The sequence below is a fragment of the Ailuropoda melanoleuca genome, chromosome 19 (genome assembly GCF_002007445.2).
Source record: "Ailuropoda melanoleuca isolate Jingjing chromosome 19, ASM200744v2, whole genome shotgun sequence".
Taxonomy (NCBI): domain Eukaryota; kingdom Metazoa; phylum Chordata; class Mammalia; order Carnivora; family Ursidae; genus Ailuropoda; species Ailuropoda melanoleuca.
In genome coordinates, this window is record NC_048236.1 from 12,729,147 (window position 1) to 12,748,543 (window position 19,397).

General features: G+C 38.1%; 1 protein-coding gene across 1 annotated transcript in view; it reads left to right on the forward strand.

Annotated features, from left to right (window-relative positions):
• HCRTR2 (hypocretin receptor 2) overlaps window positions 1-7,551 on the forward strand; it is a 99,412-nt gene extending 91,861 nt beyond the window's left edge. Inside the window, exons 5-7 of the mRNA XM_002923075.4 lie at window positions 2,006-2,226; window positions 4,955-5,076; window positions 7,208-7,551. Coding sequence (XP_002923121.1) covers window positions 2,006-2,226; window positions 4,955-5,076; window positions 7,208-7,437 — 573 coding nt within the window. The 3' untranslated portion in view covers window positions 7,438-7,551. The remainder of the gene's footprint in view (window positions 1-2,005; window positions 2,227-4,954; window positions 5,077-7,207) is intronic.
• The last annotated feature ends 11,846 nt before the right edge of the window (window positions 7,552-19,397 follow it).

Consider the following 19,397-nt stretch of genomic DNA (forward strand, 5'->3'; position numbering starts at 1 on the left):
ATTAACTCATTTGTTTCTTTTTGAGAGAGAATAATTGTGGTTAAAAGAAGCTCCATATTAATTTGTGTAGAAATCAAGGTAAAATTCTGCTTGCAAAGATTATCTAACACACCTGGATCTTGTGATGTATAAAGCAACAGAGGCCATCACAGGAACTTATGGGGCTGTCCTGGCTAGCTGCACAGAGATAAAAGCAACAATTGAATGATCTTAACAGAACAAAGAAGACCATGGAGGCTTAGAACCAACACAGGGCTATGGTGTGCTTGTTGGCACATTTTCTTCTTAAAAAATTAAGTGTGCTGAATTTTATTGTTTTGCTCACTAAACTCTATCAATCTTCATGAGCTTATAATTAAGAAAATATTACACTTGGAAGAACTCCCTGCTATTATCAAATAACTTTGAAAAGAAATGGAAAAGTACAAGTTGTAGAACTGCTGTTACAAATTCCAGCTATTTGAAATGTTAATGTAAGACCACAAGGGATTCTCACTGTGTTCATATGGTTTTTTAAAATTTGTTTTAAAGATTTTATTTATTTTAGAGAGAGAGAGAAAGAGTGAGAGAGTGTGAGCATGAGTGGGGGGAGGGGCAGAGGGAGAAGCAGGCTCACCACTGAGTAGGGAATCTAAGGGTGTACAGGGGGCTCGATCCCAGGACTCAGAGATCAGGACCTGAGCTGAAGGCTGAGGCTTAACGGTCAGATCCACACCAGGGGCCCCTGTTTGTATGCATTTTAAAGGGCCAGACTGGAACACAAAATGGGTTTCAAGCAATTTCATAACAATAAATAGTAAGTAACAGAGAATATTTTATTTATTTTTGTATTCTCTTCACTCAAAGTTTCCATTGACGAAAGCTGAGAAACAACGTCTAATAAAAAGCACTAGGTAGTCAAGTCCTGATCTGTCCATCTGGCAGCAGATGGCAGTATTGATGCATGAAAAAAATCCTTTCAGGTTACTTTGGCATTACCTGTTCATTTCCCCTCTCTTTAAACTGAGGTATCTGAGCTGAACCAGAATTCCTAATCAGAGAATATGGTGGTTGTCCTTTTACAGCTCTTCTTTGCCAGTTTTTTCTTTCTCTCTCCTCTTAATTAAGAGCTGGCTTTTGTGGTTAGTTTGCTTGTTTTGTTTTTAAGAGCAGTTTTAAGTTCACAGCAAAGTTGAGTGGAAGATACAGAGAGGTTTCCCAAATGCCCCCTACCGCCACTAATGAAGTGCCTCCCTGGTATCTGTATCCCTCACCAAAGTGATACATTTGTTACATCTGATTAATTTACACTGACGTAGAATCATCCAAAGTCCATAGTTTACCTAAGGGTTCACTCTTAATGTTGTACGTTCAATGGGTTTAAACAGTGTATCCAAATACATCATATATTGTATAATGACATGTAGCCATCATGGTATCATACAGAGTATTTTACTGCCCCAGGAATCCTCTGTGCTCTGCCCATTAGCCCCTCAACACACCCCTCACCACCCCATGGCAACCTTTTGGCTCTTTTGGCAAATTAGATTTGGCAACCTAATCTTTTTACTGTCTCTCTGATTTTACGTTTTCTAAGATGTCATATAGTTGTAGCCTTTATGGTATGTACCCTTTTCAGGTTGGCTTCTTTTACTTAATAATACGCATTTTAGTTTCCTCTCATTTTTCATGGCTTCGTATCTCATTTCTTTTCAGCACTGAATAATATTCCATTGTCTGGATGTACAACTTCTCTGTTTATAAAGAGATAACTTTTCCATTTGTAGCCCTCTTTAGACCTTGACAAAAATGGGATGTTTCAACTTCTCTTCCACCCAAACTCCTATTCAGTACTCAACTGTATTACTCATGAACATAACTCAGCAAACATTCTGGGGAAACAAGCTCTCAAGCCTCCCCAGACCACAGGCGTCCAGAACACTCTCTTTCTTGTACCTTCTAGCTACTTCTCCAAAGTGGAACTTCCCTGAGTCAGGTGGCAATAAAGAGTCTCTGCTCCTTTTAGATCCCTGGAACATCATCTGTAGTTCAGAGAAAATGGAAGCCCCTGCAGCCTGCTTCACAGCCTCGAGGGCCGGGACAGCAGACCAAGTCCAGGATTAGTGCTGTGGCCGCTGAAATAAAGCAGATCCGAGCCAGACGGAAAACTGCCCGGATGCTAATGGTTGTGCTTTTGGTGTTTGCAATTTGCTATCTACCAATTAGCATCCTCAACGTGCTTAAGAGGTAAAGTTCATCTATTATTTGGAAATAAAGTGACTGTCATTTCCTAGTTCTTAGTGAAGAACTTTTTTTTTTTTTTTCCTTCTTAAGCCAGAGAAAAATCTAAGCCCTTTGCCTAGTTTGTCAGGCCAGATAACTCAGTGTGTTGTCCCTAACAGGTAAGTCGGATAGCCTTTTAGAGTGCTCAGACTACATGCTCTTGTCCATGGAAATTCTCTGTTGAATGGCAGACATAAAGCAGATGTTCCCCTGGCCTCTTCAAGCTAATTGCTGAGCCTTAGATGCCAGAAAAAGTTCTAATGCAAAAAACCCCAAAACAAACAAAAACTAATATAAAAACAAACAGAAAAACCTCATTTACAGTTTGGAGGGTTTTTTTTGTTTTTGTTTTTTGGTGGGAACAAATGGGTTTTCCAAAACTTTGTTCTCATAGGGAATTATGACAGAATTATATCTCAAAGATAAAGATAGGGATGTTTCCTTAACATTCTAATTATACTTAAAACTCATTTCTGAGCACACAAACAAAAAATGGAATCAGGGCTCATACTGTGTTTTGAATGTTTAGAGAGAGAGAAAAAAAAGCCATTTCCTCAAGTCACTGAATCAAGAGCTCAGGGTGACTATTAATAAAAATTAGCACAAAACTTTTCAGTGAGAGAAAGTGTGTTATTTGTTAGGGTGCAGATACACTGTGACGTTAAAACAATGGACCAACAGGAACAGCCAAGGCAGGGGCTGTGTTCACATGAACTTCACAGCCGGCCAACTTTATTGGGAATTATCATAACTGTTGCAAACAGACTGGCCCCAAGGTAATAGTAATTTTGTTTGTAATAGGCTTCGAACTTCAACTATGATTGCTCCTCTCACTTTCCCCTGATTCAGAGTCAGTATCGTATTCCTCCCAGCTGGAGACTCTGGAGAGCGGCAGCTTTGGCTGGGGTCACACACTGAAGGTGGTAGAACCAGCTGCAAAGATTTCTCATTCTTCTTGGCCCTTGGTTTTGATTGCTTAATAACTCTTTCAGTGGAAAATGAACTTTTGTTTAGTAATATTATTCAATACAGACACAGCCTTAAAGGCCTAGGATTTTCAGCAGCGTTGGGCCTTGAGATACATCCTGGCTCACAAGACACTGGAAGCTATTTTGCCCTCTGAAGCTCTTCCTAATTTTGGTCTTCTTTTTCTTGACTGCAGAAATCCCATACAAATTTATTCTGATCTTTGGCTAGATGCAGTTTTCTACTCTTAAGAACCTTATAAAAACATGCTATGATACTGAATGATGTTTCTCCTATTTTTTTTCTAACTTTTTGTACTTTTATGGTACTCTGTCTAAATCCAACAAAAGTCAGATTTACTGATTTCTGGACTGCTCATTGGGATTCCTTGCATCTCGGCACTTGGACCTGCCCTTTAGCTAGCTCCAAATATCTACTTGTCCATAACAATTTTCTTCTTTTTCTAACTTAAAGACCTCCCTTTCCAAGGAAAATAAACGGCTAAAAAGAAAGCCTATGTTAAAATATTTTCAATTTTTGAGCAGTCTGCTCTCTTCCACAAAACTTGAGAAAAACTTTAAATGACCTTGGAAGTTGTCTTTCTTTTCACCACACTCATTTGCTTCAAATGCTTATCTCTTTGTTTGCCCTTGTAGGTTATGCTTCTGTTTCCTTTCTTTTCCCAATACATTCCTGAACTCTTTTCCTTAAAACAGTCTTTTGCCCGACTAGTCAAAACCAGCTTCTTTAAAGCAGTTCTGGTTTGTCTAGGATTTCAAAGATGTATTATGCTAGAGGGTCATAACATAACTTTAATTCCATTTGTTCATGTTGTTTTACTCCGTATTGCATTTTTGCAAAACTCCAGTACTCCACAGAGCATCACTTTATTCCAGAAATGCATTTCTGTGATGGGCACCATTGTGTGTAATCAAATTACACAATCTATGATGGACCCTCTGGCAGGAAATGGATTAAATCTTCAGCCTATACAGTTTATTGGGTAGTTACAAGCTACCTGTTATTGGTTAGCAGATAGAATTTGATAGATGGGATATTTCTGAGTATGGAGCAAATCTTAAAAATGATGTGTAAGGATAAAATAATGAAATATTTTTCAGAGTTTAAAATAATAAATAAATATATTAAAACTCATGAATTTTAAGATGTTACCAGAATTTTGCCTCCTGAAAAGGAGTTTCTCTCTGACTGTAATGAAGTCCCAGAAGGCAAATTTCAACAAGGCTGGGAAGATTGTGGTTGAAAAAACGTGATACTTTGATCAATGCACAAAGGCAGGTAGGAGGAAGGACTCAAAGACTGAAACTTAGGAGTGCTTTTTAAATGACACACAAAATGAAATAGTAACAAGCATTGTTCAAGTGTATTGAGAAACAAAACGAAAGAAGGGACCTGGATATATATTCGACTTCTGTGCTCTTCCCCACCAGGAGTAGTATCGCATTTGTTGTTTACAGGAGAGAAGGATCATTCTCTGGCTTGATTTGGCCTTTGATTAGCTAATTGTGCTAGGAGATTTTGTATAGGTACTGACGTTTTTCTGAACCCAATACGTGCCGTAAACCAGCGCCCACTGCTGGGGAGGACAGTGCAGCTTCCGTCAAGGACTGTGTCCACCCATGAATTTCATTATTTGAAAGGTACTTTTCAAAATCACACCGGATTTCCTGTGATTGTTGTTTGTTTTGTTTTGTGTTTCCTACAGAGTATTTGGGATGTTTACGCACACAGAAGACAGAGAGACTGTATATGCCTGGTTTACATTTTCACACTGGCTTGTATATGCCAATAGTGCTGCGAACCCAATTATTTATAACTTTCTCAGTGGTGAGTTTTCAACTGTTCTTTGCATGGAAGCCACAATCCTAACTGAGGGCGAGGGGGTTAATGACCAGAAGGTTTTGAACACTCTTGAAATGTGTGAAGAGCTTAATTGCTATACAATGAGATGTTTCCCCCGCCCCCCGCCGATCTAATTTGTGTTGAGGTTTTTACCTTATGAGAGGGAGCATGTTACCTAACTCATCAGAGAAAATCATGTAAGTCATTTTCCCATAGAATTTAAACAAAATGTTGAGTAGGAAGAAAGTGAAAATTGTGAGAACTGAAGAACACAGAATCCTGCTTGTCATACATTAAACTTATGCTTTACCAACATGTAAAATAATTTTATCTGAAAATAAAACAGACTTGCTATATTATTTCCTTTGCCAACACTGAGATTGCCTCAATTGAGATGGAATTGGAACCCTTCCACTTTTGGGTATTTTTCTGAATTTACATTTCTCTTGGGAGTAACATCTCTTGGGGTTATCTCAAGATTTCTCACCGACCACAAAACAATGATGCTACGTCTAAATAACACACAAGCTAAATGACACACACAGACACACATCTGTAACTGAGTTTATCTTTCTCGGTTTATGGAACCAATGTAATTGTAAAAATCATTTAACTAGTTGTTTTATTTACAAACATTTTGCCTGACTGAACTTTAGGATTGTGTTTTAATTAGCTACATCTTTACACTGTCTTCTAGTTTAACCAGTTGGCTATTTTTGTTTCATTGCTCTCTCCAAATATATGATAATTCTATATAGAAGAATAAGTAATTCATTTTTTATACTTAATGAAGTATGTATATTTTCTGACTTCATCTCTGGCCTTGTAGGTGGTATGGGTTATCAAAAAAAAAAAAAGACAAATGACCAATTACATTTTTTTTAAACAACTTTCATTGTTTCTTTTCCTAAATCATGGCATATACTAGACAGATAGATAGATAGATAGATAGATAGATAGATAGATTGATTTCTGCTTTATTTCACCTTTCAGAGACTCAGGTGGTTGTTATAGGTGGGGTTTGCTTTGTATTGAGTTGCCCCTTTTCTTGCCTTCCCCTGACACATCTAACCCGTCTCCAGAATAAAGACGGTATTAGATCTGAGGTAACCAGATACCACTCACTGTTCGTGTGCTGTGTTTGAGGGGTCAAAGGACCTTGTGGAGATGGCTTGGAAAGCAATGAAGAAGCTATTGCCTTGGGGTTAGAGACGACTAAAGCTCTGAGCCTTGCACTAAGTAGAACAAAACTACTAGATGGTTATAGGGAGAAGTGTTGGAAGTCAAAGTCACAGAACCAAGTCAAAGTGCTGTTTTGGGGTGGAGTGAGGCAGGGAAGGTGGCTGATAACCCGTGGGGACTTGGATGCGCCTGCGATTGTCCGAGTCCCTTGAATATTCACTTCTCGCGTGATGACTCAATCACCCGGTTTGGTAATGGAGACTCAGAGGAGGGAAATGATGATTCCCAATACTGTTCATTTATCCTTAAAAAGGTGACTGTTTCATTTTCATACTTTTCCAATTTCATGTCAGTGACTTAAAGACAAGAAATAACTTCTAAAGTGGGTAATTTTTCCTTCCATTTTTTGTTCTGCCTCATGCAGATTATGAAACTTTAGAAATTTTCTATATATATTAAAGGTGTTTTTTTCTAGATTCTTTGTTGAACTGAGTGTGCCAGTAGACCAGTTTCTTCAGAGTCCAGTGCAGGGGTAATTTCCGGTCATGTATACATAGTCATGGCTATATACCACACAGGTTGCATCATTTTTGAAATTATTAAACATCTCTGGACATCCTGATGACCACTTTCATTACAGCTATCTATAATAACCCACAATCACAAATAAAGGTTAGACTCTGAAGGAATGAAACGAACTCCAAACATCACACATGAAAAGCAGTTACGTTATTTTATAGAAATACCTGTTGTTTCAAGAGTCTACCAAGCTTCCAGTAACCCAATTTCCTCCTCCTATTTCCCCCTTTTTGCAAAATGTTGCACCTCTTTGTTAGTTTGGCTCAAGGGAGCAACTGTGTTATACTGTATTCATGATTTGTTGAACCATATTTATGTGTAATTCTTTTTCCTTCCACTCTCCCTGGTTTGCCAGGAAAGTTTCGAGAGGAATTTAAAGCTGCATTTTCTTGCTGTTGCCTTGGAGTTCACCATCGCCAGGAGGACCGGCTGAGCCGGGGCCGAACGAGCACAGAGAGCCGGAAGTCCCTGACCACCCAAATCAGCAACTTAGACAACATCTCAAAACTCTCAGAGCAAGTCGTGCTCACCAGCATAAGCACACTCCCGGCAGCCAATGGAGCAGGGCCACTTCAAAGCTGGTAGAATATTCATTCATATGACAGGGATATCTGAGTAAAACTATTCTTTTTTAAGAATCTCTGTACACACAAACTCTATTATCCTAATGATCTGAAGCTAAAATTACTTTGTGGACCTTTTTTCTTTTTCTTTCTTTCTTTCTTTCTTTCTTTCTTTCTTTCTTTCTTTCTTTCTCTATTGCTCTTTAGAAATTAAAAAAAATGAGTTTAAAATAATTTCTCAACTTTCGATTTAAACATGTTAGAAGTTTGACTTTCAACTGAATTTATTTTAGGCTATTTCACTTTTAGCTTCATGTATTATGATTTGTGTCAATTAAATGTTCGAAGATTTTTATTTCTAATTGTTATTTTACTCTCTCACCTTCAGATTGGTTGCAAAAAATTACCAAGAGTTATCCAGTGATTTTCTTCTGTCTACTAAAAGAAGTAGCAATTACGAACTTTGAATTAGCAACCAACATGTTAGCTGACTTCATAGTTTTAAAAATCACAGACTGTCATTATGACATGACATCTGAGAGAATATTTACATACAAAATAGCATATTATATTAGATAACTCAAAAGCTATCTTTCAAAACTATTTAAAAATATATACTATTAAGCTTTATTTTCCATTCCTTTTATCACCCATTTACACAATTTTTTCTCAGGTTTGTAACCTTGCCATTGCTCACATTTCTTATCTCAACATATGGCCAGTAAGACTGTATTAAAATAACAATTCTCGAGTTACTACAAATACATAACTATCTCTATCTCTAAGAAAAGACTTCAACATTTGAGAATAAGATAGGATTCATCTAACCAATAAAAATGATGTGGTTTGTGTTGCTAGATTAAATTAAGAATGTGATTCACAAAGAAACGGAGTCCTGGACTGCTAGGTCACAGCTGAGTCCCCTATGGGACAGCTACTACTGCCGTGGAGATGTGATGGTAAATACTGGCATTTATTTAAATTTCATAAACATTTATCAAATACGAGCACCCACTGTGTTCGGTGCTGAAGAACGAGGTAGGGGCGGGTGTACACGTGCCTTCAGAAGAGCCCTAGGTGATCTAGGGAAACATGTCGATAGAGATTACAGGACAGCAGACCGCTCTGGGGGACAGATTCAAACGCGGGTGGAGCAGGGAAGCAACTAACATGGGACACGAACAGTAAAGTTGTATTGTTTTGCTTCTGATTCATTACAGCGACATGGTTCATGTCAGCAAATTCCATGTAAGCCTGCAGGTGGTTAAGAGGGAAGCGCGGGCTCCTAACTCACACACGGAGTCGCCGCGTGGCGTACTTTGTACAAATGTGAGATCTGCGATGATCCAAAGCACTGAGTCTTTCAAACTTGTCCCTCTGCAAAATGCTTCTCATTCAAATATTCACTTGAAAATTGAATTAAAGCAAAAGAGATGTTCATGGAAGTTCCTCTTCTACTCATATTACAGAAGCAGATATCCTTATTTTTTTTGAAACAAAAGACGCAGAGAATAATAAGACATTTTTATAGACGATAAAATTATCTCATTCATTTCTTGCTATTTTCCAACTCATCTCTTTCCAAAAGAAAACACAAGCAAATTGTCCACCAGTTGTTTTCCTATTTTAGAACGGGGGGGCTACCTTGTGCTTTTTCCTGCTCAAAGCTAAAACTACCCTCAGAGACAAGGTTTATTGAAATGATATTGCTAATTATCAGAAAGGTAACAACAAAAGCCAAGTGTTATAGCTCTCTCCTCCCTTCCCTTTGTACATCTGAGAACGTTCTTGTTTATGCTGCATGAAAGAAGTGTTGTAATATTCAGACTGTGATGGGAGCTAGCATTTTAAATAGTTTGAGGATCCTTCAAGTAATATTGATAATATGCCTTAATGCCTGAGTAGTATCTCAGAATAAGAACTAAATTATACAGACTGTAATGTATCTAGTTCTTTATCATTTAAGAAGGAGAGAGATTGAGAGAGGGAGAACAAGAGAGAGGGAGAGAGAAAGAGACAGATTCAGAGAGGCAGCCATTGTACGATTTCCTGTTAAGGACAGACTCAGAAGTCAAGATGCCTTTGCTCTAAATCAGTGATTCTCAAAATGTGGTTTCTGAACCGTCAACATCAGCTTCACCTAAGAACTTATTAGACATGCAAATTTCCACACTTTCTCAGATCTGGTGAATCAGAAACTTTGGGGGTTGCACCCAGGACTCTGTGTTAACAAACCCTCCAGGTTATCCTGAAGCACCTGAAAATTTGAGAACCCCCGCTCCAAATAATACCATCTGACACCTGCTAATTAGCCCATGCAAAATTAAGAATTCTACTGCATGGGTATCTAGAACAGGGACCATCGCCATCACTCCCGTGGACCTGATTGGAGGTCTGAAAGAAGAGGCTGAGTACCAATGGTGAATGTCACGAAGAGATGGTGGTTTATGAACCAATTGCCCTGCATGACCAGCGCAGTGTGAGAGAAGACTGGTTTTAAAGCACTTGTGTACTTTACGGATACCTGGATGACTTGAGTTTCTAGCTAAAACTTTTAAATCTCCAATTTTACTTAAACTCACTGAAGGCTAAGTCTTGTGGAAGCAGACAGTTTCTGAGAATGATCATTGCCGGGAAGGAAAACAAACAAACACCAGTACCTACAAGAAACCGTGGCAATGGACTAGCAGACTGTATGCGTTGCTTTCAACAGGTTGATTCTGGAACCCTTCTAAGAGGTCTGGATGGACTATGGTTACCTTCCTAGGGCAAGTGGTAAAGAAAGAGTTGTTTCCAAAACCTGCCAATCTTACGGAACAAAGGGTCAACTACTCACCTTATTATGTGCTAATAACACAAATGAGAGACTTCTTATGAAAAGAATGTGTTGCTGCTGTTTTATGCTCTACATAAAATATGCAACTGTTTTGCTATATTTCAAAGATTTAATGTAAAATGTCACTAGTAGTCCTGAAGTTTTGTTATCAATAAGGATGAGATCATTTTATCGAATAGAGAATCCATTTGAACTTCATTATTTCTGAATTTCTCCAAACCCGTGAACACTTTGATACTCGAATTCATTCATTCCTGGCAAAAGATGACTCCCAATTTCTGAGGAAAATGACTTCAATGTTCCAAGGCTTGGAGTGTTTCCTGCATATCAAATAACTGTTACAAATCATTGATGAGTTAATTGCAAAGTGTTAGGCAGAGTGACACTGAATTTCACTCCCAGTGTGCATTGTTTTACTAAAGATAGAGGTAAATATGCTTGTAAAACGTGGTCTGAGTATACATAAACCTGAAATACCAGGATGACAAACACCCAAATATGCTTATGGACACAATGTGTGAGGAGGGCTATTATTGTTTTAATACCAGTATAATAATAATAGAATCTCTCGTGCTTGATATAAATCATAATAGTAATCAACTGCATTTCAAAAAAAAATGTGGTTAGTCATTACAACTTAGAAAATTTTTCAACTCCAGTTAATTTTACAACAGACAACTTTTCTACTTTCTACAAGTTACAAGTCAAAAAAAAAAAAAAGTAAGCTCCATTAGGTTATGTACAATCACTTTTCAAATGGCATGAAGCAAAATAATTGATTTTTTAGAGATAATATGTAAACAAAAAATACTGTCAATTTAAGTCTATTCTACTTTATGTACCTCAGAAAATGGAGAGCAAAGGCATGGTAAACAATGTTATCTCCCCAAATTCAAAGAGGATTGTTTTTCTAGAATACTGCTGCAATTAAAGAGGGAGCAAAATACTCCCTCCCGTTTGCCACGTATTTCTATTCTCTTAAATTTTCTTTATAAGTCTTCGGGTCAGAATATCTTTTAAGTTTTTTCCAAAATGTATTTCTATAATCGTCGTATCCCATGTGTGTAACATCATGTCACCTGTTTAACAGTTATACATTTAAAGTTCTTTATGCTTGATTTCCTGTGTGTTCGTGAAGAAATTGATTATCAAATCCAATGGGATTTCATACCAACTACTGTGAAAGATGCTCGTTATATACTTTTTAAGTAAAAACCATATTGAGAATCCTATAATCACATTCACACTGCCCTCTCTATTGTATGAAAAATCTTGTTGTTGTTGATTAGAGACGTTGGCTATTCACTCATAACTAGTGTCAAATCTTTGCAGTTAAGGATTAAATTAAGCCCTCTGGTGCGGTACTTAATGATCAAAATATTTTTTCCCAATAAGTTTATATAACCAGGGATAATCATGATATAAAAAGTTTTTAATGTTGTTTTTAAGAGCGGCTACTAAATTAAGGATGGTTAAGATTAATACAGAAATATTTCATAAAAATTATGTTATACCACTGACATATATCATTAAATTTTGGAACTTTTATCAGAGTCAAGAGGTTGTATCTTATTTGGATTTAGAGAAAATGATGAGCTTGCGATTTTCAATTTATTAGTATGGCATTTCCATAATTAAGCAATTTTTTTCTTGGCCCTTGTATATAAAATTTTTAGGGCTCTTTTTAGTTAGTGATAAATTTTAAAATGTCTATTTTCCACTTTTCCTAAATGATTCTGATAAATGATAGAATTAACTGTCAAGGATTTTTATTTAAAAGTCCATTTTTATTCACCACTGTTTATTCTAACTTGTATCAAAAACGGAGCCAAAGTAACTGGGCAAGGTAAATACTTGACTCCATCCAGGGAAATGTGATTTGAGTATGGGATGCTTTCTAAAGACAGAGCGGAAACTCTCAGAGTAAGATCCCAAGACTAGCTATTGCAGAGGTGAGTGTGTTTTGCTTTGAGTAATCCATTGTCACAGACTAGGTGCTTGGCCACTTTTGCTCCCAGAGTCAGCCCTGAAGAGAGGTAACTCCTCTCCACTTTCATCTAGGCCAGTGGCCTTGAATGGGAAATGGGTAACGAGGAAAGTTTCTTGAAGCACCTCTTTGGCCTTGCCCTGCTTTTACTACATTCTCACTCTCCAACTGTAGTTCTTACCCCGGCCTCCTCTGAAGCTAAGCATGAGCAAACCTTCTCCTGCAGCCCACCTTGCCCTACAGAGTTCCCTGACCTTCTTTCAGGCCAGCCCTAGACAATAGGTGTGACTCAGTGCCTCCAGTTCTTGTTATCTCTCAAAGTGAACCATGGCCAAGTGGTTGGTTTGAGAATAAATGAAGCAAAGCTCAAGGAAAAAAGGGAAAAATTTGCATTTTTATATCCAAAAATTATAATTTTAAATCCCCCCCCCCAAAACAAGCCATTTATTTTCTTTCCAGAATATCTATGTTTATCAGTGGGCTTTTGGGTCTGTGTCAGCTCCCATTCCAAGCCCTAGCTAATCTTGCTGCCTCAACTCGGAAGGGATCCCAACTTTGAGACTCTAGGCCAAGGGCATAGCAGGTCACTAGGGATTTATGCCCCAGGATGTTGGTACTTGTGTCGTCTTTGGAAACAAAACACCAATTCCATCCATTGCTTTTCGTAGGTCCAACCCCTATGTGATAGCTGAAAGATAACACTTAATTAAAACAAAAAACTATTGTTTATTAATATAATCAATTTCTAGTTAATTTCACATCGTTTGAGTTAGCCTGAGAATTTCCAAAGGGAGAAGGGTACAAACAAAATGTTTGTGAGACTGAGAAATCCTTAACAGTACATGGCAACATGAAGCTTAATTTGTCACAGATGTGATAAAGGAGCATGTCCAGAAAGACGTGCTGTTCTCTTCCACAGGGACGCAGATGGGAGAATTCTCCTTCTATGGACAGGTAGATGAAGTGGAGAACTTGCTTATAAAGCCATGTCTAAATCATATTCACTAGAATGGGAAAAATTGTCGTTTTAGAGTATTACCAACCCGTATACACATGTATATATGGTATGTCTAACAGATATACAAAACTGAGATGGGGCTCCTGGTTGGTGCAGCTGGTTAAGAGGCCAGCTCTTGATTTGGGCTCAGGTCATGATCTCAGGGTCCTGGAACTGAGCTCTGTGTCGGGCATCACCCTCCACAGGGAGTTGGCTTGAGGATTCTCTCTCTCTCTGTCTCCTCCCTCCTCCTCATGCAGGTGCTCTCTCTCTCACTCTAAAATAAATAAATAAATCTTTTAAAAAACTGAGATAGATAGATATTATTTAGTCAGAGAATATTCCCCAATGTGTGCTAATTTAACGCCCCAGACTTTTAAAGATTTCCCTTCTTCATTTGGCTTACTCCTCTCTTCAATCATATCTTTTAGTTTGGTGGCTAGTTTTCCTCTCCTATACAAATATCTAGGTTTCATATTTCTGCTATTCTAGACAGCTTTTTCCCTAAAAACAAAACTAACTTCCTTCCGTCCTTTTCTCTTTCTTTTCTTTCTTTCTTTCTTTCTTTCTTTCTTTCTTTCTTCCTTTCTTCCTTTCTTCCTTCCTTTCTTCCTTTCTTCTTTCTTTCTCTTTCTTTCTTTCTCTTTCTTTCTTTCTTTCTTTCTTTCTTTCTTTCTTTCTTTCTTTCTTTTTCTTCCTTCCTTTCTCTCTCTCTTTCTTTTCTTCCTTCCTTCCTTTCTTTTTCTTTCTTTCTCTATTTTTTTTAACTGGTATCCAAATGGTTATAATAATTTGGGACAAGTGAAGAAAAGAAGGCTATAAACTGCTTATCTCCTCCAAAATTCCATATAAATAATCAATAAGAATCTAAGATTCTTGAGGCCACAGACCTTCTCCGTGCTGTTTACTGCTATATCCCTGGGTCCTAGAATGATGCCTGGCATATAGAAGTCACTTGATAAATACCTCTTGAATTAATGAATTAATAATAATCACATGGCAATTCTTTCCCCAACTCATCTTTTTGTTTTATTTTTTTCCCAATTCTCTCCATGTGATCTCTGAAACCCCTTGTTCACTGAGAATGCCCTATATTCCCAGAGTCTACACTGTTTGGACCTTCTTCTTCTTTTTTTTTTTTTTTAAACCAAAATTAAACCATATGTTGAGAACACTAATTCCCATTCTCCAGTCACCATGGAATTGGGAGAGGTAGCACCAGCATCCTCCCTGTCACCTATCCTAGGCCCTGATGACGACTTTTCTGTTCTTTAGTAAAACCTGGCCCTGTTGAGGGCTTCATCATCACTGACCTCTGTCTTTTGCCAGCATTGTCAGCCTCTTGACCTCTCCTCGCCTCATTCACATACATTAGCTCCTGGATTGAAGTCACACTCTCCAGCCCTGGGTCCACATAGATGATACGACCAGAATCCAGCTCCACACTCCCTTGATCTCCTTAATGTATAAGACTTTGATTTCCACTGTTCTTCACCAAACCACTCATACTTTTGCTTAGTGCAGTTCACAGGCTGCACCTTGTGCCCTATTATCCCCTGTGGCAACATATCCTCCTCTGAAATGCAAAACTCTGATCATTTACTCTGAGCCGACAATTTATTATCCTTTAATCTCACACTTGTGTTCCCACTCTAACGTCCCTTGAACCCAAAGGGACAACTGCATTCTTTACCCTTTCATTTGCTCCCTGGTTTATCAGTCACATCTTGGATTTACCTTCTTTCCCATCCAGAGAAAAACCAGATCATCAGGCAGTTCTTCACTCATTACTTGACATTATTTACTTCAAACAACTTCTTACTTTTTGCTTTAATGAAAATCATGACATTCACCATACAACAGAGTGCCTGCTCTCCGATAGTGTCGAAAACAAATAATTCGAGGCAGGCATAAAACCCTACTGAGTTAGAGTGTCAGGCCATCAGAGCCAGCCACTCTTATCTTATTTGGGATTGCATGCCGGAGACTCCCTTCTCCAGGTGGAGAGTCGGCCTTGGCATGAATCACATCACTTACTTTACCCTCTCTCTGCTATCGGGGCCCTTTTGGGTTTTGGTCCTGTGTCAAAAGTTGTTCTGGAAATAATTTCATTACTTACAAATTATTCTTAAAACCATATAAATTTGCTTAATTTGATCTTTTAAATCCTCTACAACTCTTCCTATTGTCCAATCTTCGCTTTTAACTGTATGTCTGAGGACGGGAGTAGGTCATCTCGCTTTTTTTCTTGGCTGGCTATTAAAAATCACCTTACTGATTCATCTTTTAAAAATAGTAAATTACCCATTTTGGATACCTCTGCAGATGAGGCCCTTTTACTTAATCAATCCTCTGGCTTTATTCGCTCTGTTGAGAACTGTTGTCATAGTCGAACTGACCCCACTCTGGCATCATGAAAAGGCAGCAGAGCTCCCTTCTTTGGATTCTAAAACTAATCATACCGCATTTCTCCTACTTTGAGAGGAGGATTCCTTCTCTGTCAAACATTTCAGCTTTTAAGAATTGACTTCACTAATTTTAATATTTCTTACTAGAAAACTACCTTTCTCTTTACAAAGTATGTATCCTCTCTTGCATCTATATATTCTCATATTTGTTTGAAAATGTCAAATCCATTTAAATCCTTTCCCAACTGATGGGTTTCAAATCCTGATGAACATCTCAGTTATGATTTTCTTTTCTTTATTTTTTTTTAAAGATTTTTATTTATTTATTTGACAGAGACAGACAGCCAGTGAGAGAGAACACAAGCAGGGGGAGTGGGAGAGGAAGAAGCAGGCTTCGCAGAGGAGCCTGATGTGGGGCTCGATCCCAGAACACTGGGATCACGCCCTGAGCTGAAGGCAGACGCTTAACAACTGAGCCACCCAGGCGCCCCTCCANTCGATCCCAGAACGCTGGGATCACGCCCTGAGCCGAAGGCAGACGCTTAACAACTGAGCCACCCAGGCGCCCCTCCGTTATGATTTTCCTTAAGACTGAAAAGGTAAACATTTTTTGAAAAGTATAAACAACTGTTCTCTCAGAAATCATTATTTCAGTAATGTACTAGAAATCCTTCAGAATCCTACAGTACCAGTTATTTTCTCAATTAGTTAATTAGTGAGATTTTTAAAAAATATTTTATTTATTTTTGTGAGAGAGAGAGAGAATAAGCAGGGGGTAGGCAGAGGGAGAAGAAGACTCCCTGCTGAGCAGGGAACAGGACTTGATCCCTTGACCCTGGGATCATGATCTGAGCCAAAGGCAGATGCTTAACCAACTGAGCCACCCAGACACCCCTAATTATTGAGATAATACTATTTCTCAATAAATTAGATGGATCTTTTCATTTAGGCATTTTCTTCCCTGGTAGCACACAAATTATTTGAAGGCAGGAGCTAGGCTGTATTTATAAGATTTATGTCAGCCACTGCGCCTCACAGAAATCAATCATTGAAGAACCCCTATCCACTGTTGTACTTTTATTTCACTCAATTCTGAAAAGTGTTAGGAGCAATATGGGACATTGTTCATGAAGAACAAAAATTGAGTGTTTATGACTCATGTGAACACTGTACTAAGGAGGGTTATACCACTGAAAAGACTCAATCCCTGCCCACATGAAGCCTACCCTTTTGTAAGAAGGAATGTAAACGAAGCGGAAAAAATCAACCGTTAGGTGCTAGATACCAGACGGGATGACATATTTGGCTCTGCCCAAAGAAAGATAGCTGTGGAAGCAAAAGGCTTTGCTGGAATTTGAAGGCAGAGATGAGGAAGGCATTCTGAGCAGAAGGGACAGACCCGCAATGCAATAGGCATGTGCCACAGCATAACCCCTTCAAGATTTGCACACAGTTTAAAAGGGACAACGGGGGCCAGTGGTTAAAAAAAAAAAATGACGCTTGTGGGAGGGGGTAGATGGTAAAAAGTTTTTTATAATATTTAAGGAAATTTAAAACTTGTGTTATGTAATGGAGAACAACTTAGGAATTCTACCCAGAGGAGTGATGTGATTAGATTTGGGTTCTGGAGTGTGTATTAATGGCCCTGTAGCTGGTGAATTTGAGAGTTGAACATTGTAAGTTTAGATCTCAGATAAGTTTTTATGGAACTATTCATCGTCAAGAATAACGACTGGACCTAAGCCAAGGCAGTGGCAATGGGGCTGGGAAATAAACATTAGATTTAATATCTAGATGAAGATTTGGAGAATAAGTGAAGTCACATTAATGTTTAATTCTATTTACAGTGGATCTGAGCCACCAACCACTTTAACAGAGGGAGTGCTGTTCTGTAGCTGACGTGCTTTAAATACATTTGTGAACTTGTCTTCCTCTTGTTAACATATGCTTTTTTTTCTGACTGTGTGTGTTTATGGAAGAGGCAAAGTTAGGTAGATAGTCACCCTGTGAGCTGTCCTCTTTCTCTTTTATTCTAAACCAATGATGCCCACCCCCTCCTTCTGGCATATGTTGCCCCAGGCACCCAAATACTGCTGCTAATTTGCTAGTCTAAGAGCCAAGAATCTGCCACCACCTTGAACACCACAGCTTGCTCTGCTAGCTGCTCCCCTGCTTGGGGTGGCCTCAGTCTACAAGCATGGGTATTGAGGATTCTCTTTTCTCCCTCTCTGTCTTTGAGTGAGTGCTTGTGAGTGTGTGTTTGTGAGTGTGTGTCTACTACAAAATAGAAGAGAGCAGGCTACATTTTCTCCTCCTGTGTTATAACTATCTAAGGGTCTTTCGCATCAAAATCTCTCCCAGGTCCAAGTCTTAGAGGCTCTTTAGTGGGGTAGCTTACCCTTGGGCTGCTATTTCTCAAGGGACCACCTGCTGTCAAATGAAATTGAAAATCCCATTTCAGTGTCCCCAGCCTGTAGTCCTCAGACCTTCTTGAATTCTTTGCCTAGGCAGGAGCAGAAGCCAGAGAACATCATAGTCAAGGATAAAAGGTTGAAAGCTTTTCCTCTAAGATCAAGAACAAGACAAGGGTGTCCACTCTCACCACTCTTATTAACATAGTACTGGAAGTCCAAGGTAGAGCCATCGGCCAAGACAAATATATAAAAGGATTCCAAATTAGAATGGAGAAGTACCATTGTTGTTATTTGCAGATGATACAATCTTACATAAAGAAAATCTTAAAGATCAAGAAAAAAATGTTGAAACTAATCAATGAATTCAGTAAAGTTGAAGAAAATAAAATCAACATACAGAAATCAGTTGCATTTCTATTAGTAACAATGAAACACATGAAAAAGAAATAAAGAATACTATCCCGTTCACAATAGCATCAACAAATTAAAATATTAAGACTAAGATCTGTACCATGAAAATTATGAGACTTTAATGAAAGGCATTGAAGAAGACACAAATAAATAGGATTATATATCATGTTCATGGATTAGAAGTATTGTTAAAATGTCCATACCTACTCAAAGCCATTAATATATTCAATGCAATCTCTATCAATGTTCCATTGGCATTTGTCACAGAAACAGAAAAAAACAGTCCTCAAGTTTGTATGGAACTACAAAAGACCCTGAATAACCAAGAAAATCCTGAGAAAGAAGAAAAAAGCTGGAGGCCTCACATTTCCTGATTTCAAACTATTTTAAAATCTTGTAGTAATGAAAACAGTATGGTTCTGGCACAAAAACAGGCACATAGATCATCATTAGAGCAAAATAGGGAGTCCAAAAATAAACCCAGACATATATGGTCAACTAATATTAGACCAAGGAGCCAAGAATACTCACTCAATGGAAAATGGATAGTTTCTTCAACAAGTAGTATTGGGAAAACCAGATAACCACATGCAGAAAAATGAAATTAGTTTTTTTTTTCCTACACCACTCACAAAAATTAACTTGAAATGGATTAAAAAGTTAAATATAAGACCTAATACTATAAAACTCCTAGAAGAAAATTGGGAAAAAATCTCCTTGACATTGTTCTTGGCAATGATTTTTTGGATATGACACCAGAGCATAAGCAACAAAAGCAAAAAATCAACAAGTGGGACTACATCACACTAAAAAGCTTCTGCACAACAAAAGAAACAATGAAAAAATATGAAAAGAAAACCTATGGGATAGGAGAAAATATTGCAAACCATATATTGGATAAGGGGTTAGTATCCAAACTACATAAGGAA